Source organism: Diadema antillarum, unplaced genomic scaffold, assembly GCF_040938485.1.
Source record: "Diadema antillarum isolate AM-2024a unplaced genomic scaffold, OU_Dant_1.0 scf00000143, whole genome shotgun sequence".
NCBI classification, from domain to species: Eukaryota; Metazoa; Echinodermata; class Echinoidea; order Diadematoida; family Diadematidae; genus Diadema; species Diadema antillarum.
Window position 1 is genome coordinate 207265 of NW_027271032.1, and position 25854 is coordinate 233118.

The window sequence follows — 25854 nt, forward strand, 5'->3', positions numbered from 1 at the left end:
TGTCAGCTGGCAACAACGCCTCCTCAAACAGTCAAAGTAGATGTGAATCAAAACAAGTAAGTGTCATGTATACGCATAGGACAGTGTAAGGATTTCGCTTGTAAGAAATAATGTACCAGGTATTTAATTTCAACATTGTGTGATATAGGTACGGAAAATAGATTAGGAATAGGTTAACAAAGCGAAAAGATGTATTTATGGGTGATTATAGTGACTGAATGAATGAACGAACAAATAAAGAGTAAACAATCTAAATGAATATAAACGTAAATAGATAAAATGATAACAAACAAACTTCAAACATCACTTACATAATTATCACCGCCTTTGCTTGCATACTAGTACTTTTATGGCACTTGTCACAGGGGACTTTCCTCTGAATGTGGGGAACGAAAGTCCTCCCTGCGACTGGGATCTTTTCTATAGTCAAAGGTTGACTTTCTCTAAATGCAGCAGATTGTTAGCAGACCATTCTCTCATTCAACTCTTTCGACTTGTGCAACTACAGTGCCTCGAAATAAGTAGTCAATCACACAGTGTTCTTACAATGTAACAATCAATAAGATTTATTATACTGGTCTCAAATTGTGGTAGTTTACAACAATAACATAGTACAAACTTGAATACAGATATCCAATTCCACTTGATCTTGAGCTTGGTTGCTCTGCTCGTTGGTTTATTCTAGAAGCTCCCGTGCTTGGTTGCTCTAGGTTGTCGACGATGCCCTGCCTGAAGTAGCGGGTCGTCTCCCCTGACTTCTGGTCCTCTCTGGAACCCTAAACTTGGTCCTCGCTGGAACCCTAAACGGTGGCTCTCTCCCTGGAACCCTAAACACCAACAGTTGTTGGTGTTTACACTCGAATCCTTCTAGATTCTCTGCTGGACGGTCAGGCTGTCCAAGCCGAAATGCAACAATCCCTGAATCACACTGATTCCAAATAACACTCTGCTACTCTCTAACTTCGCAATCTCGAAGTAACGTAGTCTGGTTCTGAGTGTTCCGCAAATAATGTGGCATCTGAATTTTATGCCCAAACACTGCATATTTATACATTTGTTGGACCATAGGTCTCCATGTAAAATTAATTAACTGAAGTCAAGTGACTTCCTAGAAAGTTTTCATAGAAGTCCTGCCCCCTTTTCTTATTGGTTGGCGTTTTCTGTCTGTCAAAACTTTCCTGAGTATCTCATTTTGCATTGGTCAAGCCCCTGCTTGACGTCATCACTTCCTGTCCGCGGAAACCAAAATTCTTTGAAGTGGTCCTGTTTTGACCTAGCTAGAAACTTGTGTCTGACGTCGTGAATGACGTCCACATACCAGATAGTATGAGGCATACTACCAGGGATACCCTTTCCTCGTATTTTGACGTCATGTAGGGTTTACTTATCCCCAAAACATTTAATTCCAAATCACTCTCTTTTACTTTGATTGTGCATCGCAACATCTCCTTATATGGTTATTTTGATGCAAGCTCCTGTCTTTAAGCTGCGCTTCTTTTGTCCATTGCGATAACATCAATTTCTTACATGAGCTACCTAATAAACAGTAGTACAATGAGACAAATTATTACGTGACAAATACAAAATATGTCATATCATGACAGCACTTGTATCGGATACATCGAACGTACCGGAACCCGGTAGCGCATTATACCTAACATGAAGCAGAGCATGTAGTCGTTACACTTCATCATGGCTAGCTCGTATGGGGAAAATTAATTCGCTTTGGAACAATCTATTGTCCTTTATTATGCCATGAAATGCTTGCTAATTTTTGCCACTGCTCCACCAGAGGGCTTCATGATTATTATAATCCTATATATATACAAACCATTGACAGGGACCTTAGCACACTTCTGCTGGTTCGAATGAACGAAGAACCGTGACGTTGAAGAAGCTAATGAAAGTTTTGAGATCATGCTTTATTATTGAGACATCACCTTCTTTTCCAAAATGATGTAATATAATCCCGAATATTTCGTATGATTAAGGTGATATCATCGAGTGTATAATTGCAATTATTGTATAACTATAAATATTTTTGATGCATTTAACGGTAAGCTTCAGTGCGCATTTTGTTTTAGAAAGTAAGGTTTTCAGAGTCATCTAATATGTGGACAAAGTAAAGAATACAATATGCGGGAAAACTATAGAGGGAAGGGTCGTATACCCCATTAACCCTATTGATTTTCTGTTTTGTTGTTGTTGTTTTTTGGTGTTTTTTTTTTCCTTCGGTCAACATATAGCAGTAAAGAGTATAGTGTCATGATATTATAATGGGAACCTATACTAATAATGTGTGAACTTACAGGCCACTCAAATGTCGTGTTTGACACCCCCCCCCCCCCCCCCCCCCGCCGCCTCCCAATCATTGTATAAACCTGCCTGAGTTGGTTGTTTGTATGACCTATGGACTGTATCACTGCTCTATTCCAGTAATTGCTTCCATGTGTTTTTACTTGCTTGTCGTTAGTGTTTAAGTTGTTTAAATTCATTGTGTGATATCCCAAAGATGACGGGTGTTATCCATCATGTATGGCCATACACAGACGATAGAATAGGCCTGATCGTGTTTATTGATCAATAGATCACCGAAGGCCGCTTTGACCAAAGAGCCAACCTTGGTACCGTTATACTTCCACTTCACAAAAAGTGCACTTTTTATTTTACATATAGGTCATCGGCTATAGGGAAACCTGGACCAGTTTCTGGTTTTGATCAACAGTACACTTGATTCTTTTAATAGTGGTTATCAATTTCACTCATGAATACATCTGTGTCTTAATGTATAAGCATACACAAATCTGTCATGTAGTATAGAGCCCTGAGTTGTGGCAACAATGTTCAAACTATCCGCATTGGTTTTAAGTTACAATATATACACAGTCATACTATTCGTCGTGAGAGAGAGGGAGAGAGAGAGAGGGGGGGAGGGGGTGTACAATTTAACTCAATAAACAATGAACCTGCAATGAACAAAACAGCAGGCTTATATAGTTCGTTTCTATTATGTCTGTCTGTATAGTAGGCCTATACTTCGAAGTCGAGTATATATGCCAAGACCAATATATCCTAGCCCTATACCCTTAATTGCCTTATATCGAAGCTTCTATCAATATTACTTGTTGTGTAACAATACGGGATGAACCTTTAAACATTCTCTAGAACTTCGTCACAAATCTGTAAAATTTCTGATTATTATTATTATTCTTTTTTTTTTTTTTTTTTTTTTGGTAGGGGCGCTGTGACATCGTGGCTAAGACTCCCAACTCCCGTTGTTATATATCGGAGGACCGTAGTTCGATTCCCGCCCAATCTTGTTAACATCTTCGGACAAGATAGTACCCACCAGAGTCCCTCTCGACTCAGATGTATAGTCCTAAATGGGTCCCTGGAAACGCTGGGGTTTATAATGATGAACTTGAGGCATTTTCACATAAACAACACCGCACCGTGTAACTGTATGTTTGTAATTATTATTGTTATTATCATTATGCCACATTATTATTATTATCATATTATTATCATTATTATCAATATAGGTTTTCCCATCCGTTTTCGCACTTTTGTTATTCAATTTCAAAGATTTATTATTCAATTTCGTCCCGAGAAGCAGGTGGAACGCAAATCCTAACTTCAATTTCGTCAATTGTCATTGTAATTCGTTTTTCGTCAAACATTTTCGAAGACATAACATTCAGAATCATCAATTGTCATTCAAATTCGTCCCTCCCGCTGACGGATCGCAGAATATGAAGATCAAATTCGTCTTTGTTCACACAATTTCATGAATTTTTCATTCAAATTAGTCAGATATTGTCGATTCTTTATTTTGATGGTTAACCAACTTTAAGCCGACATATTTTTACTTTCTCTCGTAAACTGTTATATCGTTACACATTATTCCCTAACCATTTGCTTTAATAATACACACCAAAAACAAGACTGCCAACGAAAATGATTGGAGCCGGGATAAACGACAGTCAAAAGTCATAACACATGACAGTATGTCAGTGTCACATTTTGAACTTTAACTCGTAATGTTCAGGTTTTCGCATCATAATTCATGAAGCAAAGTTTAAATTTTGTACCATGGAAAGCAGCAAACATAATTATGTTATCCATTCTTTGACATTAAACAGGCGACAATTCTACACTTAAATTTTGTCTTTAATCATGTTTGCCTAGAAATCGTTTGTCAGTGTTTTCGTTTGCGAGACGGTATACGTCTGTTTGTATCAGTGTGTACTCGGATTGCTTGTGTTTGTGTCTGTATCTGTGGTTCTGTGTGTGTGTGTGGGGGGGGGGGGGGGGCACTTGTGTGTATGTTAACTCCTGAATGTAAAATGTGAACGGTTACAGAAAAAAAAAAAAACAATACATGAATGACTGAAAAATCACAGCGGGTAGAGATATGAGACGAATATGAATGAAAATTTAACGAAAATGATTGACAAAAGACGAAATCGATCCTGCTGTTTTGAGTGCTGCGAGTGAGACTGACGAATTTGAACTAAATGACGAAAAAGTATGCCGAATGACTAAACTGAATGGACTTTATTTGAAAATGAACGACGAAAGACGAATTTGAAAGTAAGATTGGCCTACTCCCGACATTCCGCGACGAAATTGAAGGAAAAAATTGTGAAATTGAATGAAAAAAGCTTGAAAATGAATAGGACAAGCTATATTATTATCATCATCAGGATTATTGTTATTATCATTACTTTTAATTTGGAACTTGTAGCCCAGACCTATATGTTTTCATTCTGACTGACTCTCACCCACGTTACCGGAAAGAAAGTTTGTTGTTAATTGTTTTTTTTTTAATTGTCTAAAAAGTTCATAGTTGACTTTATAGCAAACTCATATGTCTCTGAAATATAAATAATATGTATAAAAAATACTACAATATAGTCCTGTTATATCCTTTGAAGTTTATCTTCATTGTTTCATCTGTCACCGGGATTTGTCAAATTTGCTTACTAGTATTTCACTATCCATAATAAAACCCGGCTTTTCATGATCGCGCCAATTCCATCATTTCCACTACTAGTACTCGATTGATTACTTAGTACAAGTGTATCATTATTTATTTTGTGTATAAAACAATTCATTATTTTATTGATTGAGCAATTTAAGAAAAAATCGTCGATGTGTAGAAGCCTATTCTACTATTTTCTTCATTTGGACGTCACCCGGTCGTGAATTCACTCAGTTGATCACTATTAGATCTCATATTCAACGCCTTGTCAACGTGGCAGTGTGCACTCATAATTATTACATTTTACGCGTTCATAAAAGCAACAACAACATGAAAGTAAAAACAAACGTAAATTGCTAGTACACTTGTACTAGTAATCAGCTGTTGGGATCGCTTTTGCACTAGCTAGGCTAGCTACCTACAGCTTTACATCGGTCTATTGACAATTGCATTGATCAACGCAAGAACGTGAGTTCTAGAATGATGTGTGCTAAATGATGCCTGCAATCTCATCGAGGATGATGTCGTCATATGAAATGGACAGTTATCCTCTCCTCCAAGAGTGAGTAATTCTCACGGCATTTGAAGAAGAGAAAAATGTTAGCATTTATCGATTTTCGTTTTCGTGGTAAATCGCGAATAGACTCAGTCCCACCTGTGTGTATTCGTGTTTGTAATGTAATCGGATATCCGGAAGAATTTCCTGAGCATAGCCTATAATAGGTCTAGATGCTAGCTGCTGAGACTTAAGTACATATACTTGGGGTCTAACAGCGACCAGCCCGAACGCGAAGGGCTCCCACAGTTTACAACTGTACAAGGGAGCGCCCCGGGGTTACACAGCCCTGTCGCTGTACAGAGAAGTCTGGGACTGGTCGGGCTATGAAAGTAGAGTCTAGTCTCTGGATCTGGAGTAAGTTCTAGACTAACGTTAGATCTATTTTTTTTAAAGATTCTATTTATTCAAGTTCAACGCTTTTGAAAAGAAAGAGTGGGTTGCAGTGCTGACATGGGCAATCAATGAACTGTAAAAAGTGTGATAGTGATGAAAAAAAAAATCAACAATTTATACTTGTCAAGGTGAAGTTGTTTGACCTTTTGTTTGTATGTAACGTATTATAGTGAGATTAATTTCATTTCAGAACTGAGCTGATTTGTGATGACCCTTGCTTGATGTATTTTACGGTACTGTAGAAACTAGAGTGGCAGTATGTGAAATATAATGCTAAGCTTCTTCTTTTTTTGGCATTCTCTTGGCCAACCTTTCAAAACAACCTCTAGACTCTATGTGCACCCCAAATGCAAACGATGACTTGTCTCATCATTGATGCTGTTATTAATGTTAAAAAGAGCTGTTTTAGTGGGTAGACATTGCTGTAAAAAAAACTTGTCTTGCCTGCTGTTTGCTTTCAAATTTTGTAATCTTTTATTGACATCACAAATTACCAAATTGATATAAGTTTCTCTCATTTTGACGCCAGTAATCTGTTCTGCTGACTTGTGAATCATAGATGATCCCATATTTTGTAATGCAACATTTTTGTTGAGAAATGATGTAAGGATTTTAATATGTTTGCTGTTAAAGGTCAGGGATAGGGTTTACAGATTCTTTACTAATTTTTAAAGGTCTTTTAATCACCTCCCCCTTCAGATTTCATTACCTTTTCATTACTGTGTTTTTGTTTTTATTTGTTCAGGGTTTTTTTTTTTTTTCTGGGGAGGAGGTTGTAGGGTGCCAGGTGGAGGGGTGGGTAGTACAATGTAGGGAGAATTTGGTGCAAATTTACAAATGGAGCACAAAGCATGCTAAGGTTGCATGGAGAATTTCATGCTACATCAACAGCTTTGTTTTAAATGTTTAAATTCGATTTGCCATTTTGCTGTGACTGACTGTGTTTAAATTGGTGCGGAACAGCTTGCAACTACAAAAGCACTCAGAGAGTGCAGACCTCTGCCAAGCAGCTCATTTCCACCACTGATCTTTTTCTTCCATAGAGATCAGTGATTTGCACCGTACGTATACGTACTGAATGTTGGCTGATTTCCCAATATAGAAGCATTTTGTTATCTCATCAACTTCCAGCTGCGCAACGCACGTCGCCTAATAGCAGAAGCTAGAGCATGCACTTTAGTGTGTGTATGAAAACCTAAAAAATTACCTTTCCTGTAAGTTTCATCCAAATCCATTCACAACTTTTTGAGTTATTTTGTGCATGGATAAAAAAACAAAACAAAACAAAAAAACATTAACAAATGCTGAAGAAAACATAACCTTCTCCCTTGGCAGAGGACATAAACAAGCTGAAACAAGAGATGAAGAGAAGGTCTACAAAACAGACTATCTTCATTTACTCAAACACGGTTTATTTTTCAGGGATGATTTTGAAGAAGACATGATAATCTTCAGGCGAAATCCCCCAGCATCCTCTGAGTCAGGTTACCGCTACAAGCAGCTCCGGAATATCCAGGATGACAGTGAGAAGGAAGAGGATGGAGAAGAGGAGAAAATAGCAATCCCAAGGCATCTGGGACTGGCAGGCTGTGTTTGGTATATCGTAAGTATTTTATTCTAGTTCAGCTGCATGGACAACTTTATGTGACTTTTACAAGACACGTTCAAATTCATAGTCTTTTTCTCTGTGTGTGCAATAAAGTTAGAGTAGTGTATTTTTTCTGTGTGTTTGTTGTTGCTGGACATCATTCAGTGACAAGCGTTCATATCCTAAGAATGTGGTCTGATTCTACCATTTCTATTTCTTAAAAAATGTTACGTATGACCATGAGCTCGTAAACATTGCACCTTTCCAGACAGATAATTGTTTTTTGGTTGCAAGGTACGTTTCTGATGAGTTTTCTGACTTGTAGTTACTTTTCCTGTGACATTAAACCCGTTTCCTTTCATTGTATTTGGTTTTCTGTGTACATTGTGATATCTGTTTGTGTTTTCATTTGTCCCTTTATTCTTACTCTGCCCATATCAACATTGAGCCTGTCTCTCTTCTTGTCCTGTACCAGATTGGCCAGGTGATTGGGACAGGTATTTTCATAACGCCCTCTGGAGTCTTGCGAGGGACAGGCAGTTCCGTCGGCTGGGCCCTGGTCCTCTGGGTCCTCTGTGCAGTCATCCAGTTCTGCGGAGCGCTCGTCTATGCAGAGCTCTCGCTGATAATGCACAAGTCGGGCGGGGACTTCACGTTCCTCCTTCAGGCGTGGGGACCGGTCATTGGCTTCTGCCGGCTCTGGGTGAGCACCATCATCAACCCCTCATCCCTGGCCATCCAGTCGCTGGTCATCGCCAAGTATCTTCTCACGCCATTCTTCCAGTGCGTGGAGGAGCCACTTCTTGCTGTGCGACTGATCAGCGTATGCTGTATACGTGAGTATCATAACAGCATCAGTTCATCAATTACAGCCAGCCACAAAACTTAGGAAGGCCAACTTTTGTCAAGATGTGGCTTTAGAAATATATTACTAGGATTGTTCGCTACATGCAGTATTGATTTTCGAAGTTCTCTGAAATACCAATCATGTTGCGTCAGATATCTTATCAAGATTTAATGTTGGGGGGAGGGAACAATTTGGGATGTCGATCCAATTTTCACTTCTTAAAAATACATGGTCAGACTTGTCACCAAACTTGGCAAACTTTATTGCTAGGGTGATAGAATATATTTTGTACAAATGGGTACCATGCTCCAACTGCTGGGGATCCCCTGGGGATCCCCTGGGGATCCCCTGGGGACTCCAGAACCACCAAAGTAGAAAATCTTTTTTTAAAAATTAGAATACTATAAAATAAGAAATGCTCTGCATTAAAACATTCATTAATTCATTCATGTCAGATTAGGAACCAAATTGGGGGCCAGTTTTCAGTTTGATCTTCATTCTGAAAAATGTGTGGTCAAGATTTTTTTTTACAAACTTTGCGGGTATTATTGCATCACCAGCGTGATCATTGGACACCATGTCCCCCTCGAGGCCCTCAAGGCCCCCCTCCCAGTTTGATACCTTCTTATAAACATTGTAGTCTGCCAGAATGCATGGGAGAACTCTCAATAATTAGGCAACCGGTGGTCTGTTGTTTTCAATATTATATCAAAGTTATTCTTGATCACATGATGTCATATAGACCAATCACTGAACAGGATTTCATCAACGCATGATATAGTGTATCATTTACAGGTCTGTAGCCTTGTTTTATAAATGCTATGTCAGGTGGCTTGTGAAATGCTGCTGGTTTCTTCAAAGACTTGTGATTCCACCCAGTAAAGTTGTGACTTGGAGGCCCAAATCCAACTTCTCTCCAAGATTTTTACCAAACACTGTGACATTGCTAAAGGAGCACCTTTTGCCTCGTTGCATTTGGAAATTAATGTTTCTAGAGTCTCTTATGATGCAGCGATATACTGTTCAATGTAGGGAAACAACACTGAAACATACTGAATTGTGTTTTATTATACGTATATTATATCATGATATAAATATAATGTTACATCATACTCTATTGTATCATATTATTATATTATGTCACATTAATTGTATTGAATTATCTAAAAAAAAAAAATCAAGTTGATCATGGTTGGCTTCAGACGAAAACACAGAATGGCAAGGGAGATTACAAATGTTTAACTTGACAGCCCTCCCCCATCCCTCCCCATCCCACCCCCCCCCCCCCCAAAAAAAAAAAAGAAGAAGAAAGGAAGAAGAGAGGGGATGGAAAACATAAATCCTAACCTCCTACTCTACATCATGTGAAAAAACAGACTTCAAGCAATACTTTCCTGTCTGTTTTTCAAGTTTACTTTGTATAGGTGTCTACAGAAAATGATCCCATCATTGGAACCTCAGTAATAGTAGACTATAAACATTTTTAACAGCAGCCATGCTGGTACTGAAATTACACAGTAGTGCAATAATCAATACTGACTAAGTGTGCATAACCAGTGTAAACATTGGATGGTGTATCTTGATTTCCTGTTGTGATCAGACTTGAATTTAATCAGCTGTCACTGACCCCAAAGGGCTCTCGAGTATCAACTTCAGTGCCAAGTGTAACGAAAGCAAACATCTGTGCAATTGTGCAGGGATAGATTGCCAATCTATAGCAACCACTCAGGAAAGGCAAAGAGTGATCGCTAGACAGTATGACAGTTTCTCTTACGTATGCAAGGTGTAGAGTGCAGTATATTTTTCATGGGGGTGATTTGAGTCTTTACTGGATCACTGGGCAACAATTGCAGTGTTACTGATGATTGCAAGGGTGATTAGAATGATAGTAATATAGTAATACAATGTAGCAATAATGATGATAATGAAACCAATCTCAGTAGTCAATAATGAAGGCTCATTTGATATTTCTTTGGCAATTTCATTTCATGGTCACAAAACACTCACTAATACTGACAACGTACTGTACTTTTAGAAAATGAAGTAAGTAATTTGCTTAAAAGTTGGAATGTGATGCTTTCTCTTGTGATAATTTTTTGTAAATACTTACTATCCATATTTTCTCTGTGTCTTCTACAGTGTTCTTGGTCTTCATTAATTGCATTAGTGTGAAGTTTTCTACCAAGTTGACTGGGTTTTTGACACTGACCAAGACATTTGGTTTACTGGTGATATTCATCTCTGGAATCTATAATTTGGCAAAAGGTATGTGATAACATTATCCTTTATTCATATCATTTTTCATTTTCCTTGTGTAAAATTTTATTTTATTTGAGACTTTTTTTTTTTCTTCAGAACTCATTACAACCAAGGGGGTTTAAGTTTTCTTTCATAAGTTCTTTATTGCCTGATTATTTTCTTGTGGAGTCACATTAACTAAAGTCATTTAACTGTAATGAAATGTCTGACATGAAAATTATTCTGGTGCACCTGTAATTTGACCAGGATATATATATATTTTTTTTTCAATAAAATAACTTTTGGAATGTAGAACTTCTACAGATTTCCCAAACAGCTAGAGCTGCAAGCATCCTGTGGCTTAGTATTGTGTAAGACTGATGCTATTCTATTTGCATGTGATGATACTGATGATAAACCATTTTTATAAAGCACATGTAATAAATGAATAAATTTCTCTATGCACATTGAAGATGGGAAAATATAGAAATATAGGAAATAGTCATGAGGGGGAAATGAGCAGACAAGATGAGAGGAAAACTGATGAATTTTTGACGTGTGTTTGAATGATTCTGTAGTTTGCCTCTACAAAGCTTAGTTCCATGAGTGCAAAATGTTTTTATAACATTGTTATTATAAGATTTTAGTAACTGCCTAATTAATATATTTATGGTATCCTATGAAAGGTCACACAGAATATCTTGCCAATGGTTTTTCATCCGGGCGTCTTGACGTGACTCTGCTTCCCATGGGATTCTTTTCCGGTCTGTATTCATTCTCTGGCTGGTAAGTATGACGACTGTCCTCTCTCATTCCAAGTGTTACCAAACTTTGATCATGGACTACAAGAGCGGTTTACTAGCAAAATCTTGTACATTTCGTATCGTAAATATTGTAGATATTGCTGCAAGTTCTTTTTCTGTAGGTTCAACTTTGAATGAAGTCACAATTTCAGTAGAGTGAAGTGTGATAAATGGCACATGGTGCCAGAGTAACATGTATTGAATAGCCTGTCAAGATATACCTGCCAAATGAGAGATGGAAGGCTGTTCCTTTTCAAGGGATGATCTACTTGTAAAGGAAGGAGTTTATGTTTCAACATATTTACAAACTTTTTAAAGAGATTAGAAGGTGTACTTGGTAATTTTCCACTTGCACATCAAGGCAATTTTGTTGGATCGCAAAGTGACACTCATTTTTCAAGATCTGCTGTTGCCTGATCTAGAAGACCAGAACATGTGTTCACAAGGATTGCATGAAATTTGATTTTGTTTGACAATAGAATAAAATCTTTGACAAAGGAAAATCAGTATATGCCTTTACTAACAACATTAATCATCACTTTCTCCTGTTTCATTTCTCAGGGAAATTATCACAACTATAACTGAAGAAATCCATAAACCAGCCAGGTGAGAGCAGATCCTCTTTAAAAATTGCATCGGATTGTCATTAAAAAAAATTTTCATTATGTATTCTCAAAGAATATTTTAAAGTGATATTTTCTTCGCTTTTTTAGTAACTGTTTAGTTTGATATGCCACATTCTCTCAACAAGTTTGAATACATCCTGTTTTCTTAGTATTAGTACTTTGTCTAACAATAATAGAACAATGTTAATGAACTTTGGAGACAAAGCACTGGAGAGCTTCTAAAGAACCACCTATTGGCCTAAGTGTATTATTATTTCATACATCTGCCAGTAAACATTCACCACGGACTTGACTTTCTTGTAAAGAGAAGGATAGGTATGTTGTTCTACTGACCTGATGTTCTAACCTTTTTGTCTTTGTGCTGCTTCCATTGTTTCTTTTGCATCTAGAAACATCCCACTCAGTTTGTTCATATCGATGACAGCAATAACTGCAGTGTATCTCATGGCAAATATTGCCTACTTCACACTACTCTCACCAGCACAGATGCTAAGTTCAGGAGCAGTGGCAGCAGTAAGTACCATTTAATATGCTCTTCATATTTTATCATCATTTTTCTATCCATTTCCTGCGCGACAACAAGATTGATAACAGGTTTTCAGTCATAAATCAGCAAGAAGTGTTTCAACAGCTAGTTGATACTGCATGGCTGGATCATGTAGTACTCTTCATGAATTATTGCATGTTATAAAATGGGTTCAAGAATGTAGCCAATTGGAAGCGCTGAAATGAGTCACGTGTGCGTTTATTAATTTCTCACTAACATTACATGCACGGCCTGACGTCACAATGTTTACACTAGCAGTGCGCACTCAATTAGTTGTTACAAGTGCGTCGCGCGCTACTATACGCGCTGGCAATCCTGTAAACAACTTCTAGTTCGGGCTGCCGGCCGGCCTTTCTTGTGTGCATGCATAACATGTGTGGCGTACGTATACTCTTATACGTACAGTACTTATATGTGCGGGATTTCCAAGTGCGACGTGCGTAAATGTTTGGGCCCACAAAGGTACGTAAAAAATGCTGTTACAGTGTTAGTTTTCGACCCATTTTATAAAACAAATGATGCACAGGATTATTTCGTGGCATTCGCCTCGTGCACGTTTCACAATTGTAAATACCCTCGAGTGCGCTACATCTCCACTAACGCACTCTATCCTGTGCATCATTTGTATAATAAATGATATACATTAGTGAGCAATCTGAATCCAAGCCCCATGATGATGGTCCCAGCTTTACATGCACAATGCAACAATATATGCATGCATCTATATTACAAACATTTATTTGCACACGGTAGAAGTAAAAATCTTCACAAACCTTTTTGACAAGTCAGCGATATATAAAAGCTTCCTTGTTAAATGAAATGTTCTGCCTTTAATCATTCTTGCAACCATGAGTATTTCATGATAATTATGTTGAAGTATTACATAATGAAACTACCTTTCTTTTGCTCCTGTGAATTTTAGTTATGAATTAATTAATGCAAACAAATACCTTTCCATTCCATGTTTAAGTCACTATTTAAAAAAAAAAATAGAGTAAAATCACACAAACCGAGTTATGGAAGTTACATCAGAATCGGACCAAAAGTAAGGTTACTAAAGTGTACCATGTTTCTATGAATGTTTGCTACTATTTGCAACCACATATGCACAATAGATGACCTGATTATGTCATTGCCTTTGAAGTCTTTCATTGATACACACTTACATCTTCACATTATTTCCTCTTTATGACATGAAATTTATATTCACAAGAAAAACATATGTGCCATGTACTAAAATGCAATAAGATAGAATTGGTGACTATTAGTGGGGAAGGTATGTAGTTCCCAGATCATTAATCAGCAGCATGTATTTTATGATATTCTCATGCTCAAGCCAGAGAGAGAGAGAGAGAGAGAGAGAGGTTTTAGTTGGTTGTATTATCAGCTCAGCTAATTACCTCCACCATGGGAGGAGGTTTGTTTTTGTTACCGTTTGTTTGTTTGTTTGTTTGTCCGTGTGCAAAATAACTCTTAAAGTTGAGCAAGGATTTGGATGAAACTTGCAGGAAAGGTTAAGAATGACACAAAGAACACATGATTAAATTTTGGTAGTGATCCGGAAATTTTATGGATTTTATGAAGGATATTTTGGCAGGTAATGTCAATGAATTTGGGAGTTCAAGCTGCACATTTTTAGGTTTTCATACGCACAATAAAGGGTGTACTCTAGTTCTGCTAGGGCGAGGCACGCCGCGCAGCTGAGGGTTTATGACGTAACAAAGGCTTCTTTATTGGGAAATCGGGCGTTTTTTCAGCATGCATACGTATGGGGGGAAAGCACTGATCTCTATGGAAGAGCAAGATCATAGGTGGAAAGTAGCTGCTTCGTGGAGGTCTGCGCTCTCAGAGTGCTTTTCTAGTTTACATATTTATTATGTTACTATAACCAAATATCTTGTAAGAATATGTAAAACATCAAAATTCCATTATTTTATTGTAGCAAGTGTAATTTTATCAAACTCCTACAAATCTGCTTGTCTAATCAAAATCAACAAGAACATGGTGTAAAATTGTACTGTATTATTGTGCGATGACTTCAACATGTTAGTATCATTATTTTTGTTTGAAGGACTATAGTGTTCTGGCCCTGGGCAGCTGGTCTTGGTTGGTGTGGATTTTTGTGGCCATGTCAGCCTGTGGAAGTGCCAATGCCAGCATTCTTGCTAGATCAAGGTCAGTAGAGCTCACAGCCCTTTTGAAAGATTCAGTTGTGTGGAAATTCATTGATGGTCCGATTCATTCGCTGCCTACCATGGTACATTCGAAACCACAAATAGCACTGGTCTGGTCAGTGAATATAAGCATCGAAGCCTACGCTCATCAGTAATGGTCGATTCCAGTTGAGATCCTTCGCCTGTGTGTGTACTTTCATACAGATCAGTGATAAAACTGTACACAATTCATTAGTCCATATGGGAATTCCTGAATACATCCGAGCAGGGCCAACCTTTCCATTCCATGGTATATGCACAGGGTGTATGAGGTCTTTAATGAACTAGTAAAAAAAAAGGAAAAAAAAAAAAGAGGGCGAACAAAATAGAAAAATATAGACCAGAAACTGTATCATTGATCATGAAAAGTGCCGAAGCAAACTGGAGCCTAATATACAGTACAGTGTACTTTCAGTGTCAAGACATAAAGGATCGTGGTGAATTAGATATTATGTGCTTTTTGTATGGTGTTCAAATGAAACCTCCGTATTGCAAGTGTAACATTTACTGGCTCAAAACGGGCATACACTCTTATCATATCATAACCCCTATTTTGATGCTTTTTGTTACACATGAAGTACAAATTGCGATACTCTTTTTAAAAAGTATTTTTGGTAGTTTTCTCAAACAGTGCTCATATAAAGTCAAAGATATGGATATCGTTGCAACTATTATGGAAACGAAATTGCCTTTCAGTTTTCAGGTGAATTTCAATTCTATTTGCTTAAAGAAGAGAACACCCAGTGAGTGGATTTCAAAAGTGGATGTCACTGGATGATGCTAGCTCTGACTCTAGCATACAATTCCTCTTACAGTCTATGATTTTGTTTTCCATTTACTTTCAGAACGACATTTGCGGCAGCACGTGAGGGTCTCTTCCCCGAAATTTTCTCCATGGTGAGCATCAAGCACCGCACCCCTCTCCCCAGCGTGGTCATCCTCCTCATCGCCCTCATCTATCTGGTGGAGGACGACGTCATCGTCCTCATCGAGTACACTCAGTTTGTGGACATCATGTTTATCCTGCTAACGTGCTTCATCTTGCCTTACTACCGCTGGAAGTACCCGCACATTCCCCGACCATTCAAGGTATGTCAACTTTGTCTTGATGTTGAGACCTATCAGCTGAATATCTTTTCCTCATTGTGAATTCACATTTGGGAATGCTTTTTCCAATGCTGATTACACTGGTTTTGTGTTGTTGTTGTTGTTGTTGTTGTTGTTGTTGTTGCTGTTGTTGTTGTTGTTGTTGTTGTTGTTGTTGTTGTTGTTGTTTTACTGTAGTTATCAAAATATGAATTTCTTTGTACCTGTAATGATTGAGACTCCTTAAATTCAGGCCCTTTGTTCTCTTTCTGCCATGATTGACAAGATTAAAATGTAGAGTGCATTTGAGGAAGATAACTGACAACAAGCCAACACTGTCCATTTGCAAAGTATAAAGATCTTTCACGAAGACAAGAGTGTGCATTTTGTCTCGAACCTATCAAATCAATGAATATGAATGCTTGTGATAACAAAGGGAGCCTGTGACAATGGGATGTGCACACTTGAAAAGCTACATCCTGTTACTTGAGGGAAGTGTGCATGGGAAGTGCATGTGTAAGATGATATTGCAAGACACTGTTTTGCAACCCTTACTGTATTTTGTTCGCCAATTGGCTCACATGCTGGAGTGCTTTCTTTGCCGACAGGCAAAGATGTCTTGAAACGGTTTGTCCATGAATGGAGGTTACCCCCCCCCCCCCCCCCCCCCTCCCCCATTGTGTCCACCATGGCCTTCCTGTTGGACTGAAACGCATTGCAACATAGGCTTGGTTATCTACAGTTAGGTCAAGTTTGGTGGGTTTAATACTGAATGCTCTTGAAAAAGATTGGCATGTTAAGCTACTTAGTGCCAGGGCACATGGGTACATATATTTTGTACAAACACACAGAGTAGATGTCTTCAGATCAAAAATGGTTCTATGAACTTGAATTACTGTTCATAAAATTTCATGTACACTATATCGTTATTTTAATGCATTCATTTTATTCTACAGTCTAACCTCTCCTATCCAGCCTCCCTTATCCAGATCTCTCTATTATCCCGATGCAATCTTGGCGTGATTTTTTTTCTTCAATATAATAATTACAGGGGAAGGGGGGATTTCAAACTGAAACAAAATTCCTACACACACTCACCTGAATCACATATTATTCTCAACATAATAAACATACATTCACATCTAATTTACATCTAAATAACACGCATTCAGAAATTTACAACCCCCACATCACTGCAAGAACATGGACAGGCACGGTGCAGGCAATCGTTCTTCAGCAGCTGCATATATTAAACATTGAGTCTCCCATACCTGTAAAATACCTTATCCCGTTTATCGCCGGTCCTGACATGTCCAGATAGGAGAGGTCGGAATGTAAAAGTTGAATTTCAAGCTAATGATGCTGTCTACAAGCCTTATAATAACTTGCTCAAATATTTGGTTAGGTGGAATGCTGTGCTTCCTTGAGCATAGATTCTCTTTTTGTGCTTGGATAGGAGGATGAATGTACTCATTGTTTTTTTCCTTCACAGATCCCTCTGTTTGTGGTGGTGATATACACCTCTGCAATGATCTTCATCCTTGGGATGTCTCTCTACTCGGATCCAGTGGGAAAAGGCATCGGAATCTGCATCGTGCTGACTGGCCTACCCATCTACTTTGCCTTCGTCCATCCCCGCTATAGGATGAAATGCCTTGGACCCTTTTCACGTGAGAATTTCACATGTTTTGTTAATGTCTTGGTGCTCCTACTTTTGAGGTTAAAAAATGTGTTTGTCCGCCCTCATTGAATGCCTTATGTGCCCATGAACTTGGCTGCAAATTTCTGAGCTATTTCATTTGCAGTTTGGTAATTCCTTCTAAACTTGGCCATAATGTTCAAGTGAAAATTTCCATGTGAGTATGTTTTTTGCCACTTGGTAGGGTAATATGAATTTCTTAATTTAATTCTGAGGAATCAGAGAAATAAATGTTGTCCTCGATTGTGAATTTCTATTGTCTATCATAACTTAAGTTAGATTGTTATATGTGGTGATTTTGAATGTGTACTTTTTAATTCAGAATCATATCATAATAATACATTCTAGTGATGATATTCATATTCAGAGAGTGCCAAATGGACATGATTGCCTCTTTAAATACTTTACATCTAATAATAATTATGATGATGTAATTGTTCACAGAGTTGTAATTACACAACATGCACAAATGGATGAAACAACAGAGGGAATTAGCTAGATAAGGTATGATGGGCCAACAGAAGAAAACATACAAATTAACCTTTGAAAAATATATATGCAGTCACTTAAATACAGCTTCTTATTTTGCAAAGATGTTTTCTTGAATATGTGTTTAGCAACTTCTTTAAAACAAACAAAATCATTTACAGTGGGGTTTTCACATTTCTAGATGAACTAGAGTAGAAGTGTAGGTCTTGCAGAGAAAATAAATGAGAATATTAAACTGATTATTTCGAATTTCTCTCTTGAACAGTGAAATTAACCAGGATCCTTCAGAGGTTATTTTTCTGCATTCATCAGGAAAAGGAGACATTTTGAAGACAGTTTTCTGCCAGGCCACTACTATGAGGTAGTTCAGGCCTCTGGGAATGTCATTCTGTCTACAGAAGGGTACCCACAGGTATGCAATGCTGAACAGTTTGGAGTGCCTTCAAGTTTTAAGCACTGAAAGGCAGTATTGCAATGTATTCCATTTTGTAAGATGTGACATAGATGATCTTGTTACAGTATGGGAGTATAATTTCTGAAATTGTCTAAAACTTTGCTGACAGAGCTCTGGGATGATGATTGAATGCATAAAAACAAAGAAATGTTCAAACATTACAAATCTTTTAAGAATTGTAGTGTCACTATCAAGAGATCTGTAAAAATAAATTGCCATGTTGAAAACCATTCACTGAATAGTTTATACACCATACCAACTTGACTGTCTATCGCGAAACATTGAGTGTGGTACATCTGGACTCTCATAAGTAACCGCTGTTTTGAAACATTCAGTTTTTTTTTTTACACTGAACACAAGAGATCATAAGCCATGTTCAGACGTATTTCTAGTCGGAGTAATATTTTATGACACAGCAATTAAAATTCCAATTGATACTTATCTTACCACAACCCTGTGTCCACACGACGGTCGTGGGAAGAAACTCCGACCAATTTACCACGGCCTTTGAGGGGATGACCGTGGAGGGTCAGTATAACTTCCGGAAGTGGTAGCGCCACGCACGTTGACCAAATGATTGTGTTTTACCAGCGGCATTTGTCTTCTCCATTCTTGTTGATGAGAATTTCTGAGCGCTAGCTTCTTCGTCGCGATCGGCTGGGTTAGAATTGTACTGCACGCACACGTGTACTTGCAAAATGTCAAGATTGCAATGTGACCACGGAAGTTGTACCTAGGTCGTAAGGTATGTAAGGTCATAGATACGCCGAGGGCTTGTCCACACGGGCAATTTACTTTGACCGGCTAGACGTGGTAGCGAGATACTCCTGAAAAAGCTCAGGAGTATCTTGGTTGGAGGAAGAGGTCGTGGTAAGTTCCCCTGACCGGAGGAAGTTACCACGACCTTGTTCAGACGGGCACTACTCCGACCTTTCCTCCGACCAAGCTTCCTCTGACCCTTCCTCCGAAGTTACTCCGACCAACACTGTCTTCGTCTGAACACAGCTATAGTAACAGTCAGGCCACGCTGTACACATTTTTCACCTGCAAGCATTCTTGATAAGTGTCTTTGAATTACATGGTGTTCATTATCATCACCAGAATTTGTAACATGTGCACATTGGCACAATTAACCTTTCTGTATACATATGTAGTCAATACTTGTTTTCAAAAGGCGTTTTCACATCAGCCCGATAAAAATCCAAGCTCGAGATATTTTCCTATTTCCCAAGTCAGAAAATAGCGCACTATTTCGAAACAACGGGCTGATGTGAAAACGCCTAAAGTGATGGAGTGCATAAGGTTGCCCAACATGATAATTTGTGGAATTCATTTTGAAACAAAAAATGAACGAATTGCGTAAACCAGGTGACCAGAATAAAATGGTCTGTCATTCAACACTTGGGGAATCATCACTTTCATTGTTTTGCTTTGATGGCATGAACTTTTTCTATCAATCCCTGCGTTCAGACAGTCCCCTGCTTTGCGGAGAATGTCCCGTTTGTCAGGACTTTCCCCGGCAATCCCATCTTGTGAACGCTCGATGGGACATTCCCCACTCCCCTGGCAAGCTTGTCAAGTCCGGCAACAAAATTCTGGAGGGGGACTAACTATGATCTCTCGTGCAGCTGTTTTCCTCATAAGTACTCATGCTCCAAATTTTGTGGTGAATCAGGCAATGGTATAAATTTGTAATCACGCGCCCTACAGCGCCATGTACAGTGACCTAACACACAGCTGAAACCACCAGCCGTGATTTTGTCCCCCTTTCAGCCGGGGAATTCTAATGCATGATTGGACGGTCGACCGTAAAACTCTCCAAACTGCTCCCGCAAAGCGGGGGATCGTCTGAACGTAGGGAATATTGCCAAATACCAGGCTTGCTCTCAGGTGGATGTATACTGGCAAGCATCATTTATAGGGATCACTGGAATAATCATTATATCACTGATTCTAATCAGTGAATTTAAAACCCAACATTCCAGTGTAGTACAAATTACTTTTTCTTTTTCTTTTTTGGCAAACTGGAACTCCAAGCTGGCTTATTGTTAAGAGGTTCCAACACTTCAGAGAGTAAGGGCCCTCTTTTGGTGACTGGATGCTTAATGTTTGGTGTGGTAGAGGTGCACCAGCTTTACACTTTGTAAACTATTACATTGTACACTGTTCATTGAGGTATATTTTTCTATGAATTTTCAAGAAAATATTTTGGCATGTTTAATTATAGGGTTTTTGTAGTCACAAATTTTTGGTGTCTTTTACAAAAAACTTAGCATTGAATGCAACCTTTTCTTGTATTAAACCTGATGTGCAATATTGACTTATATGTATATATATATATTTTTTTTTTTTCATTTAATCTCAGCATCAGCGCATGTTTGGAAATGTATCATTTTCTTAAGACATGTTATGATCTATTGTCAACCCCATATCTACTATGATTACCTATGAAATCTTAAGTTTGGATGATCTTTATGTTAGCAAGAGATTATTAAGCAAAGAGACACAAATTAATAGAAAACTCGTGCATCAATCTTTATGTATACTTGCATTTCAGTCTCATTTTGTTATTGTTGAATAACTTGCATTGAAAGATGCTTGTGATGGAGAGTAAGTAAGCCTGAATGTTGTCAAAGGGTAAGTTTTCTCAAGTATACATGCAGATTACGTGAATACAGCAATATTTGTAGAACACATCAGTGAAAGTTTGAGGAGATTCGGACAATCTGTTCAAAAGTAGTGAATTTTTGAAGTTTTGGTACTGCCATCACTGGATGAAAAGACTCCAACAGTTTATGATGTCGCGGCAAAACTTGACTTGTTACATATATTAAGTGTGATATTATTCTCGCTGCTTTCTTAGAGAGGTAAGTCAATTGCTTCTTTTTTATGCTAGAAAAATGAAATTGTTCTTTGGCGATGCAGACTGTCTGGAATGCTATCCAGAGAGTGGAGATGGGGTCAAGTTTTGCATATATTTTTTTTCCACTGACTTGTGCAATGGATGTAATCTAATGTGCTTGAGCATTTTGATGTAGTAGCAGGTGGCATATTAGAAAAAAGAAAATGTTGATTCAGTATCATTGCAGTGATCCTGCTAATGATAGACTTCCTGTGTATACAAGCTACATAAGTAATTGCACCCTGTGAGATGTGTCACCACGTCTGGATAGTTGTGCTCAGTCAAATACTGGCACAATGGCAAGAACCAGACATGATTTGTTGTTCTTATGACTTTGATTTGATGATGATTGTACAGTGGTATAAAGAATCAGATAAAACAAAAGCCTCTTATATCAAGGTGCATCTGCAGGTCCCAACTTTTTATATTTCTCAGTTTTTGTACCCTGACATAGTGAGAAACCTGATATAGCAAGGTAATCGTCATTTCTTTCTTTTTTTAGGTCCTCCTTTTATTGAGGTTCCCCTGTACCATGCTTTGAATGATGGTGGAGCTATATCATGTAATTAGTATCATTGCATACCATGGCTTGTGGGTAAGTGAAGGATGACTGATCTGAAGGAGAACAAATTTAAATGTCGTAGTTTGTTAGCATCTTGGCAAGCTTTTGTTTACCTTGTTTTACAGCATACATTCCCTTTTAGATTCATACTCCAGTGATGTGCAGACGGTTTCATTTGCCTAGCATACTCCTGACCCTGAAGAAATTAAGTGCCTAACAATTAGCCAGGAACTAGCAGCCACACTCTCTGATTGGAGTCATTCTTTTTCCATCATTCTGGTGGCACAAGTGATTCAGTGGAGTATTGAAATGTGTATGTTAATCGAAATGACCATAGCGTTTAATGCCAGCAGATGTATTTTTACTTTCCTCAAATTTCTGGTTAAGACCGAAGTCATTGTCATGTATTTTGTGATACCAAAGTGTTCCAGTCTCTAAGAATTACAAGTTGTATACCTGAGTAGTACTCTTTAGGAAGTTGCATGGTACTCATATACTATTTTCTCCAAAGACCTTTATAGATCTGTGAAAGCTTATTTAATAAAAGACTTTATATTTGTCTACATGTACACGTATTTATGGTGCAATGCAGGTAAAGGCATCTTTCAGTCTTCCATCTTGTGCTATTTCTGTGTATGCTCGATCTATATTGAAAAGAATGTGAGCATATTGCCTCGAGTTTTACAGTTGATTTTTTTTCTGTCATTATTAAAGTATTTACTATATTATCTTTACCACGAGGGAAAGTAGTAAGAAATTGATAGGAAAGTAGACAAGAATTAACCCTCGTAGAATTACCACCTCTGAATGCCATTGGAATTGTGTATAAATAGGTTGATAACGGTGATCAAATCCTATGGTTTGTAGGGTAATTACATATGCCTGACACAAGTACATGATTAACGATGTATAGTATAGTGGAAACTCAGTATAACAAGATCGTTGGGACCAAGACAATTGTTCTTTATATCAGATATTTTGTTATATCAGTAGTCAATGAACAATACAAAACAAAGGACATAAATTCATTTGGACTGGAGAAATTAGTTTGTTATATCAGGTAGTTTTTTATATCAGATCTCTTTATATCGAGTTTCCACTGTAAAGTTCGTTATAGTAGTGAGGAGGGGGTGATACGGACATGCAACTCGTTATCTGCAGCTAAAACCCTATCTGTTCCTGTACAAAGTTTGTCGGGATTTTAGTTTTCAGAAGGAACAGGTTAAAATCTTCACCCTTCGCGTAATTTCTGGGTGCTTTTCTCACTGTTTCACTTGTCTGCAGTTGTATTCAGGCAACACGATTACATTGACCTATACGGTTTGCGTTGTGGCGGTTGCATAATCTATCATCTTTGTGCCAATTCAGTGATGTAACTTAATAGTATATGTCAATTTGTACTTCTGCCTTGTTACAGAGATGATTAGAGGTTTATGTCTCACCTCTCTCTCTCTGACAGTCTTTCACAAGTATTGTTCTTCTGCATGTAATAATATAACAACTTGATTACAAGACCTGCCTACGATTGTCATCTCAGAAGACAGTATCAGCCGTTTTTTGCACTGAGGTGTATGTCAACTCACTAAACCGTAGAATGTTTCCATTGACATGTAACAAGCTTTTTGCCTTCATATCCATTATACAACATAATGCACAGTGGGGCTCTGTCATCACAAGTGGAAATGCAGTCACATATAATCATCTTATATTTGAGTGAATTTCCTACTTTCTATCGTTTTCAATGCATATTATGTAGAGTGCATTTAATGGAGGGAATGATAATCTCTAGATGTAATGAATGTCAATCCTCTCTATTTTTATTTCAAAATGATATTATTCATCTTCACAGCATCATGATCTGTCAATTTCCAGTGAAATCGATTGCAACTGTGTTTAGCTCTCGACTATTTTGTTATGCAGATTTGGGAGAGATGTGAAGAAATAAAAACTGTAACATGGGATTTAAATATGTTCTGACTATTATTCTTACTTCTTTCTCTTTTTTCTTTTTTTTATGCCTCCGCCACGAAGTGGTGCCGGAGGCATTATATTTTCGGGTTGTCCTTCCTTCCGTCCGTCCGTAATGAATTTTGTGGACAGCGAAATTTAAAAACATTTTGAGGTACAGTTGGTATCCTCATGAAACTTGGCATGTATATGTATTAGGGTGTGAAGTTGTGCCTATCAACTTGTAGGTGCACACGCTCAAGGTCAAAGGACAAAAGGTCAAGGTCAAATGCTCAAAATTTCACTATTTCCCCCATATCTATGCAATACCTGAAGATATTTTCTTGAAACGTAGTGTATACATGTATTACCCAATTAAGATTCTCTGGTGAAAGTTTTGGGTCATGAGGTCAAAGGTCAAAGGTCAAAAGTTCAAGTAAAACTTGAAATTTCACTTTCATATCTTGGAAATAGTTCAAGGTATCTTCATGGAGCATATATGCATATACTGACTGGCACTGATTATCTAGGGAATTTTGGGTTCATGGGTCAAAGGTCAGGGTCAAAGGTCAAGGGTAACACTTCAAAATTTTACTATTTCCCTCATATCTATGCAATGCCTGCAGGATTATTTTCTTTTTAAACTTGGTGTATGCATGTTTAACCCAATAGAAATTCTGTGGGAAGTTTTTTTTCTCCAAAAAGGTCAAAGGTCAAAAGGTCAAAGATCAAGTGAAAGTGCTGAACTTTACTTCTTCCCCCATATCTCGGAAGTGGCTCAAGTTATCTTGAAACTTAGTACACATTTATGCATGTTCTGCCGGACAATGATTCCCTTATGAATTTTAGGGTCAAAGGTCAAGGGTTAGGGTTGAAAATGGTAACAATTTATTATTCAGTACAGAAATTGCACTTTTTCTCCGTACATGTACCTTGAAAATTACTCAATGCATAACTTTATGAAGGGGCCGAAGTCAATTAAAAGTCCCAAAATCCCACATACATGCCCTCTCATTCATCCAATTAAACCTAGGTCAAGGAAGATGAACATTCAATTTGTGACGAACGTGTCATTTTGATATTTTGCCAATTTTGTGAAAATGTAATCACACATTGTCCACATGTACAATAGACCTTTTAGGAGAATCATGCATTATGACGGAGGCATACCAGTCGGCATAGCGACATTTTTAGTTTTGTTTTGTTTTGTTTTTGTTTTTTTACAAGGAGAGTTGCAATGCACGGACTGCTATGAATGGAATGTTAGAAATACGTGTGCAGACCAATTCGGTTTGGGTACAGTGGACTCTCGTTATAACGAAGTCCTCGGGACCGGCAGTTTTCTTTCATTATACATGTATATTATGTATCGAAATTTCGTTATAACCAACCAAAAAAAAACCCACTAAAAATATATACATGGAATGGCTAATGCTGCGGCCTGAATTTTTACTTCGTTGTAACCGGAAATTTGTTGTAACCGTGTTCGTTATAACGGGAGTGCACAGTACTGTTGTTTTTTTTAATGGTAATTTCTAACTGGGGGGCTTCAAGTATGCCTAACCAAATATAATTTATACACTGACGTAGCAACGCACCCGACTTATTGCATAATGGCCCATTGAAAGTGCTTTTGTTCTTCTTTGGAAGTCCCTGGTTATGACCGCCATAAGTTACAGTTCTCTGAAGAACGAAGTAAAAATTTAGATCCCAAAACCATCATCTATGTATTATTATCTTTATATAGGAACCTATTTTACTGTTCGGGCATAGCGTGATTTCGATATAACGAAAAAAAAAAAAAACAACAAACAAACCCTGACTATCCCAAGGACTTTAATATAACACGTGTCGCCTGTATTACATTCTGTCTGACTTGAAGTCTCTCGCCTCCACCCAAATCAGGTCAATAATTGT

General features: G+C 37.8%; 1 protein-coding gene across 1 annotated transcript; it reads left to right on the forward strand.

The window, feature by feature from the left end:
• The first annotated feature begins 7340 nt into the window (after positions 1 to 7340).
• LOC139721445 (cystine/glutamate transporter-like) lies at positions 7341 to 18473 on the forward strand. The gene is made up of 10 exons (XM_071632760.1): positions 7341 to 7539; positions 8000 to 8360; positions 10511 to 10636; positions 11296 to 11395; positions 11974 to 12018; positions 12428 to 12551; positions 14657 to 14760; positions 15644 to 15887; positions 17377 to 17554; positions 18338 to 18473. The coding sequence occupies exons 1-10, from the start codon at positions 7378 to 7380 to the stop codon at positions 18400 to 18402; spliced, it is 1509 nt and encodes a 502-aa protein (XP_071488861.1). The 5' UTR covers positions 7341 to 7377; the 3' UTR covers positions 18403 to 18473.
• Positions 18474 to 25854: the final 7381 nt, after the last annotated feature.

Coding starts and splice junctions, on each gene's coding strand:
- LOC139721445 (XM_071632760.1), top strand. CDS start 7,378: ATGATAATCTTCAGGCGAAATCCCCCAGCATCCTCTGAGTCAGGTTAC. Junction 10,637..11,295: donor AATCTATAATTTGGCAAAAG/GTATGTGATAAC, acceptor ATCCTATGAAAG/GTCACACAGAATATCTTGCC. Junction 17,555..18,337: donor ATGCCTTGGACCCTTTTCAC/GTGAGAATTTCA, acceptor TCTCTTGAACAG/TGAAATTAACCAGGATCCTT.